At 31.0% G+C, this 8,988-nt stretch overlaps 1 protein-coding gene across 1 annotated transcript; it reads right to left on the minus strand.

The window, feature by feature from the left end:
* Positions 1-3,395: 3,395 nt before the first annotated feature.
* Positions 3,396-4,343, minus strand: LOC121466615 (olfactory receptor 8H1-like). The gene has a single exon (XM_041680394.1). The coding sequence runs from the start codon at positions 4,341-4,343 to the stop codon at positions 3,396-3,398; it is 948 nt and encodes a 315-aa protein (XP_041536328.1).
* Between the last annotated feature and the right edge of the window lie 4,645 nt (positions 4,344-8,988).

Below are 8,988 nucleotides of genomic sequence, written 5' to 3' on the forward strand. Positions count from 1 at the left end.
ATTCATTCAACACATTCAACAGCCCCTTGTGTAAGAATTACTCTAAGTCTTAAGTGAGTCAGAAGACACAATAAGAGAGAAAAAGGAATTTCTTATTCCAAGTATTGGGGCTAAAGATAGCTCAGAATTTAAGTACTGCTCTTGCAGAGAGTTGTATACAGCTCTCAGTACACATGGCAGCTCAAAACCATTCATAACTTCAATGACAGAGTTTCTGATTCCCTCTTCCATGGAGGGAGTTATAGGAATGCATAGCATATATATGCATGTAGGCAAAACATTCAAACATTTAAAATTGAAAAAAAGAAAAAGGTAATGAGTGTTCTCTCTCGTTCTTCTGGCCAAAAATCCAGGTGCTAGTGAAAGTAAGATGAGGGGAAAGAAATCTCAATTCAAGTGGAGACAATTACCTGTAATTTTTTGACCCCAAATAAAGAAAAAAAAAGTGTTAGGTACATAGATCAAAGACAGAGAATTTGCTACATATCTAAGATTCTATGTTCAATCATCTATATAGAAAAAAAGGAAATAGAAAACTATATAAATTTTATATTTGAAGAAAATATAGTACAAATACCAGAAAAGGAGAATTGGGTCTGTTATATTAGGGGTCATATTAGAGATTATTGGATACCTGACTGTTGGAGTATGTACCTTGTATCCAAGCTCCAGGGAGGAAGAGGCTTAGTAAAAAATAAGTAAACTGGTGGTTTCACATAATGTGATTTTATTTATATTTAAACTTAAGTTATAATTTTAAAACTTTTCATATTAGCCTCATTTCCTAAGAAATTATTATTCTTAATGCTACATCCTCCAAGCTTTTATCTTTCTCATGAAACATGGTGACAGTTGAGCTCTCAGTCCTAATAAGACATCGATATCACCCCATTCAAGTTCCCGGTGACACTGAAGAAGACAGGCAGCTGGGGGATTGAGTAGAGTAATATGAAACAAACACTGGTGTTTGTTCATGTCATGGATGTCACAATGATGAGTTCCCAGTAGCTGTGGCTACTGACCAAGTCCTAGAAACACACACACACACACACTTTCGCAAGGTGAAAAGTAGTAATACTTATTAAGAAAATAAGAAGGTAATGATAGCAGGGGCTAATACAGACAAAATACTATCTATACAATACTGATGTCCTTTTCAGAGATGAGCACTCATTGTAAATTACTTACTGGTTTATCAATTGTCCTACTGATGACAGAGACTTTCCTGATCAAATCTAAGAGTAGAAATGGGTTTATGGTTATAAATATACATTGTACACAAGAATGATACCTGTGGAAAAAATATTCTAATGTTGACATCTGTAATGCTTTTATGTTTCTATAAATAGGTTACAAACTATTAGGTTTTATCTTCATTAAAAAGGATTCAAGAAAATGTGTATGTAAAAATAAACTTGTATGAAATATCAGCAACAGAATATGACAGAATATATACAGAATGAGGCATATTAAAAATAAAAAAAAACAAACTAGAAAAAATTAATTGTGAACATTTATCAAACTGTTTTATTTATCGCAAAAATAAATGAATAAGAGTAACAAAATTATAAATTACAGACAACACAGTCACTGGAGGAAAAGTAAGACAATGTTGACAAAATATTGATATAGTCTAATGCCATTCTTTGAAAAAGATAAAATAGGAAAATATTTAATATTTGAATGAATCAGAACGCTTGAATTTTTAAAAATAAACATAATAAAACATAGAGAAATGCAGTAAAGAATTATAATCATAAATAAGTTGGTAAGCTATTTCAGAAATTTAATATGTAAATGTATAATTTATATCTATATAATTATAAGAGATCAACAAAGTTAAACACCAAGGAGAATAGTACCACATTCTCTAAAAAAAAGCTTCATTAAATATACATTAAAAAGAAATAATATATATAAATATAATTTTGAAAATAAATTTAATTCTCTATTTGAAAAAGTTTTTGAGTTACAACAAAATACATCATTACAGTCAATAATATACCTTACAGTATTTTTTCTATAATACAATAAAAACTATGTCAATCATTTAATTCAAATAATTCATTTAAACGTTTTCAAACGTAAATTAATGAGATAAAACTTAGTGAAAAAATTCTTGCAATATCGCAGATGATCTGACGTTTTTAAAATTTAGCAGTAGCCCCAGAGGTATTATTTATGTGCCTGGAATTCTGACTTGATGTGTGTACAGGTTATGAGCACTAAAGCAATATAAAGTAAGAAGTAAGATGTTAGCCATATACTGAGAATATGGTCAACGCATAACTTATATTCACAAAGATATTCAAATATGTGTCATTTAAGTGAATGAAGAAAGTTACAAAGAATATACAGGAATGACATGCATTTTTTATACACTACATAAAAGTAAAATTAAGTTATTGATTGATAAGTATGAGGAAATATTTTTTATATTTATTACAGTGCTTCTACTTAATAACTTTAAATATTTTCAATTTTGCCACCAATATTACAATATAACATTACCTTATTTAATTATGCTTCAATTATTTAAATCAAACACAATTTTTTTGACTATTGATTTTACTTCTGGCTATTTGTATAATTTTGATTAACTGAAATGTGGTTAAATATCTGTAAATATTCTTCAAACCAACTACAAATAAAATTTAGCAATGGTTTTAAATTATAATAAGCAGAGATTTCATTTCATCAATATGTTATATATCCATTTTGTTATCGCATTGACTTGTAACTATTATTTATTTTATTCAGCTGAGGAAAATGAGACTTAAAATGTCACTCACCTACTAGTGATAAGACCAATAATAAAATGTTTTATATTACAAAGAGAATTACTTTTGAAAATCTTAATGTGTCAGCATAATGTTCACTAAGTCAGATATCTGACATTTAATAATATATTAAGTACTATATAAGCTTCATCATTTCAAGAATATTTTCGCATTGAATGCCATCTGTCCTGATAAACTGAAATATTTAAAGCATGGGTTTCATATGCATGTCCTGATTTTCAGTAATGACACAGACTTATATGTCCCCTTCTCAAAAATGCCGAAACTTTGGTAGTGGAAGGGAAACTCTACACAAATACAAAAAAACCCAACCAAACAAACAAACAAAAAACCACAAAGCTGATAGGTTCATGCAGAGAGAGAAGGTAAAGAAGCACTTAATATCCCAGTGGTGGTGGCTCACACCTTTAATCCCCGCCCTTGGAAAGCCAGGCACAGGGATCTTTGTGACTTTGAGGATATCTTGGCTACAGAGAGAGTTCCAGAACAGCCAGGGCCACATTGCCTTGAAAACAAAAACAAACAAAAACAAGCAAACAAACATGTGATGTGATCAGTAGGAAAAAAGAAGTGTTTAAATCTGGAGCAACATTGTTATTTAAATTTCTGGGAGCCCTCTTTCTTTTTCACAAGTCTAAGGACAGCACTTTTCACTTCTTTGTTTCTGAGACTATAAATGAGTGGGTTCAGCATAGGGATCACAATTGTATAGAAAACAGAAGCTATTTGATCCTTTCCCAGGGAGTAGGACTTGCTTGGCTTCATATAAGTGAAGATCACAGTTCCATAAAAGACAGTGACTCCCAGGAGATGAGAGGCACAAGTGGAAAAGGCTTTGTGCTTACCTGAAGAAGAATTTATCTTCAAAATTGTAGAGAGAATGGACATATAGGATGAGGATAGAGGGATAAGGGACAACACTACAGTAATACCAGCTAGAACGAATATGGTGACTTCAGCATCATAGGTATCACTGCAGGACAGGGCTAAAATTGGGAATACATCACAGAAGAAATGATGAATTACCTTGGATTTGCAGAAATTCAAGGTGATTATGCGAAAGACAGTGCCAGAGGAATCCATAGCTCCAATCATGTAGGATACAGAGATAAGAGCATGGCAGCGCCTTGTGGACATAATAACTGGATAGTGTAGGGGATTGCAGATGGCTACATAGCGGTCGTAGGCCATTGAGGACAGTATAAAGCATTCAGTAACAGCCAAGAGGGCAAAAAGATATAATTGACTGAAGCATCCCATGAAAGAAATGCTCTTTCTGGAAGTCAGGAGATTCTCTAAGGTTTTAGGAGTGATGACAGTTGAGTAAATGAGGTCAAGAAATGACAAGTGAGTGAGGAAGAAATACATCGGAGTGTGAAGCTGGACATCTAGACGAATGATTAGCATCATGCCTATGTTCCCCAGCACAGTGGCCATGTATATAAAGAGAAAGAGCATAGAGAGGACTAGCTGGATCTCCTTGGAATCTGTCAATCCCATAAGCATGAAGTTAAACTCATTTGTGTGGTTCCAGATATTCATAGTTAATTGCTTTAAAATCTGCAGAAATTAAACACAAAATCTAACCGTAATGATTTAAAATGTGTGGCGTATATGCATTTAAAGTCTTTTATTCTAATTGCATTTTCTCTCAAACAATATCTTTTTACAACTTGAGGTTGTATAAAATTTAATTGCCCAAATAGACAGTTATATAAAGCATCACTTGTGTATTAGCTTATATTGGTTAGCATACTTCACAATGTTAGTGGATCTGGTACTGTTTTAAAGTAATTCCTTTACACCAAAACAAATATTAGCCTCTATAAAGCACACCTTACTATCCATTTATTTAATATTAGGTAAATTATTCAAAAATTCAAATAAATGAAGAGAATCTGATACAATTGTGTCTTTGTATATAAGTAGATTTTGAGCATAAATATGACTTAGGGTTTTGTGTCCCTGATTTTCATTATATGAGTTTATTAAGCCCAATTTAAGTATTGCATAAATAGTAAACAAAGATGCAAAGCAAACCTAATACATCATTAATTCCTTATTATTTAAAAAAATTAAATTATTCTCAGATTAAAAATTAATCGCTTCTAATAGGAATATTAATATTGATAGGATGTTTCTATTATCTGATAGTTCAAAGTCAAAGTTTTCTAAGACTGCAGAATCAGATGATATTTGTTTATTATATAATCTCATTCCACAAACTACACATCTCTATTCATAAAAATTCTGAGTTACTTATAAAATTAACAAATGATAACTGTGCACAGATATTTTTTATTGGATCATCTGTTTCACTTTAACTTATGTAATCCTTCTGATTTTAAAAATACTTACTGTGAACCAAAATTAAGGGGGAATAAGCTAAGAAACAAAAACTTCTTTAATATCCTATACCCCCAAAATTTTATCTGCTCTTCTTTTTTCAAAATAACAGGAAATCTACATAAGGCTTGGAAAACATCTGTACTAAATCATTTATTATTCTTTAGGTATTTTTCCTACATTTTCTCTGAATTCATTATTCATATTGTTAAGATAAATTTAACAGCCTAGAAATTTTATGCAGTTTGCTGTGAAATGGAAATGTTCTTGGTAAAGTATGGCCCAAATGAAGCCCAGGAATTATTGTGATATTAATAGGTAAGCGGCTTCCTTGCCCTTCTGCCTTATGATTCCAGGTTCTTCATGTAAGAACAATGAGCATCATGCAACATGTGGTCATCTACAGGGGCCAATTTCCAAGCAAGATTACTTGGCACACTTTCAGAACCAAAGCTCAAAAATAATTGAGTCAGAAAAAGCATGATTACTCACTCTGTCTTTCTGATGCACCAAATTAAATCTATGTTCACATATTTTTATGTAGTGTGCATATTAAATTGACTCAATTGTTAAATAATTTCATGATTTACATTTGTACAGGCAATAATAAATTAAGTATAATTTATCTAATGTAGAAATTTGACTTTTTCTCTGTTATGTCAGCTACTTCATCAGTATCACTAATTTTTTTCTTACAATCATTTCAGAATGGGTAAACTGCAGGAATATTCACAATGCCCATGCATTATTGCAAATATAGTATCACAGCAGTAATCCAAAACTGTTCAGACATTTAAATTTAAATAATAATACACATCACTTCTCAAACTGGGAAACTAAAACTTAGTTTTATATATTTTTATTCTCTCTCCTCTCTCATGCATTTATATACTTTCAGTGCCTTCCTTTCTTTCCTCTTCTTTCTCTATTTCTTTTCTTTTATTGTTCTTTCCATTTTTACTTGTATCACTTAATTACATTAGCATATATTTATTGTATATACTAATTAAAGTTTTATGAAAAGTTTTCACATGAGTGTATAATGTACTTTATAATGCTAGTGCTTTCAGATCCCTCTCCTGTCCTGCCTTCTCCTTCTTAGTGGTCATCTTTGTCCTTGCTCATAGCTCCCTGGTTTCCTATATCATTCTTTCTAAATTCTATATATTGTAGAAAAATGTAGTATTTGATGTTGTAGTCACAATGTGATGATTCCCCATTTACGTTTATTTTCTGATATGCATTAGGCTTTTATCCATCCAATCTCTGAGAAGTTCATGTGATATATGCCAGATTTTATTTACCCTTTCCTAGTTAGGAGCTGAAATTATGTCCATCTTTCACTATTTGATTAGCATATAGATATACCAGCATCTCTAGTGTATGATATCTTTATGTGCATATGAAATAACAATACAGTGATCATTTGCTAATTGTCTTTACTTTTTAATATGCAAACTACATATCAGTTCATAACCTAAATGAACTAATTTACATTCCAATTCCAAATAGCTGTGCATATCGGAGTATCTATTTCCCCCTTTACTAAGCATTTGATGTTTGACTTCTTGATGACAGTCACTATGACACACTGAGAGTAATCCTCACTAGAAATTGAATTTACATTCCCAAAACATAGGATGTTAAATTTTTTTATGTAGTTATACACTACTTATATTTCTTTGGAGGCGTGCTTGCTTTTTTCAGCAGGTCTTATGTTGGTAGCTCATGTGGTGTTTTTGTATCTCATATTTTTAATTCTATAAATATTTCCTCAGTCACCTATATATTAAGTTTTTCTCTCATATGTTTTTATAAATCTGGATTCTGTTATTTGTTTTATTTATCTTGCTATCTTTTGAATAGTTAAGGCCACACATAGGTAATTATTTTTTAATGTTTTGGACAATTCAACTTAATGAAATGTCTGACTGTGTTTAATCTCTATTCTCTTTCTTTAACTCATTTTCCTGAAATTTCTTGATTATACAATGTGTTGACCCACCATGATTGTGAGACTCAAACTTTAAAGAAAGAAGGAAATGTTGAAGGTGCTAGTTCCAGTTGGACCAGCTCCAAAGATACAAAGAAACCCTGTCTCACAAAACCAATAATAATAATAATAATAATAATAATAATAATAATAATATAAAGAAAAGAAAAAAGTCTATGTTGGAAAACACCAAGGACTGTGTTTGCGTAGTGCATGCAAAGCTCTTCTCTTTTTTAAAATTAAAGCAAGTATAATATGAAAGAGTTAAGCAAATGACAGAAGAGTGAGGAAATACACCAGGTGTTATTTCTTATCATCTCTGGCCATATGAAAAGAGCCAAGGATATTTCTCCTAGGCTTTTATCCTTGCTTTCAAGTACATTGACTTTCCATGGTTGTGCAATTCTTCTAGAAAGCCACCTTATTGGAACTTTGCCACATTCACAGGTCAAAGTGAGTTTAGTTTTCCCCCAGTTGCTCCAACAACACCATGCTATTTTCATAACTCTATGTATCATCAGTTTAAATGGGATATGTTTATGCCTTCAACATTACTTTAGGGTTTATCCTCAAGATTTTAATTGATGATTCTTTTTTCTATATAATTTTTAGATATTCTAGGTTTTAGTAAGTGTCCTTGGAGTTGAATAGAGTTGAATCATTTTTACTATTATGGCTATTTTTAAAATATTAATTCTTTTGAACTATGAGCATGGAAGGTCTTTCACTTTCACGTACATTTTCAATTTTGTTCTTAAGTGTGCTGTACATTCCATTATAACTGTTTCTTGTATACTTTCATATATTCAGTGTTAGTTTTAGCTTCTGGTTTTACAATTAGAAACATGATTATTTTCCTGATATTTTCTATGTCTGTTATTGTAGCAAAGCTACTTTTTTTTATCTATGTATAAAATTAATATCAACTAAATGTAGGTGAATTATGTCATATTTAACAAAAATTCCAAGAGATTCTTAAAAGTTTGTATTCCCCAAATGAAATAGTCCTTTTTATTATTTAAGATTAAACTTTATAATTCACTGATACTTTGAAGTTAATCACATTTTAAATATAGGTAGTTATGCTTTGAGCCTTTGTCAGAGAAACTTCTTTTACTGTAGGTAGCTGTTAGTGATGAGACTCTTAACTAGCAGTGGTACCATGTGTAAGAAGTTATTAAATGCTCACTGTTAGAATGAACATTGGTAATTACCCTTTTCAAGACTTAACAGATATCTTGGAAAATAGGAAGAAAGAACATAAGGGACAAAGGATAAGGAACAGTGTCATTGGAAGTTGTTTCTTGCATATCACTTGGAATAATATAATCAGAGCATATGCTGACATATCATGTGATTAAGTATGAGAAACTAAAGATCAAACATGGTCAAAGAGAGTCAATATGTACCTTAAACAATTTTTAAATTATTTATAATCAAAAATATAAAAAATAGGACCCAGGGTTGAAGAGGTGCTCAGTGCTGAAGAACAATAACTGTTCTTTTTGAGGACTTACTTTTGATTCCCCTATTTATAATCAAAAATATAAAAAATAGGACCCAGGGTTGAAGAGGTGCTCAGTGCTGAAGAACAATAACTGTTCTTTTTGAGGACTTACTTTTGATTCCCCAAAACAATGTGGCAGATAAAAACCACATGAAACACCTATTCAGATCAATCTTCTGTATTATTTGGGCACTTGGTGCACATATAGGCCAAGAATACTAAACATAAAACAATAAATAATTACATTTAGAAAATATACTGAAAAACCTTACAAATATGGATTCTAGACAGCAAATATACCAGAAAAATATCCTAGACAAAATTTGTACTGAAAAAAATTC

Source organism: Microtus oregoni, unplaced genomic scaffold (genome assembly GCF_018167655.1).
Source record: "Microtus oregoni isolate MIOR12 unplaced genomic scaffold, Mior012 000033F_ref0000390, whole genome shotgun sequence".
Classification (NCBI taxonomy): Eukaryota; Metazoa; Chordata; class Mammalia; order Rodentia; family Cricetidae; genus Microtus; species Microtus oregoni.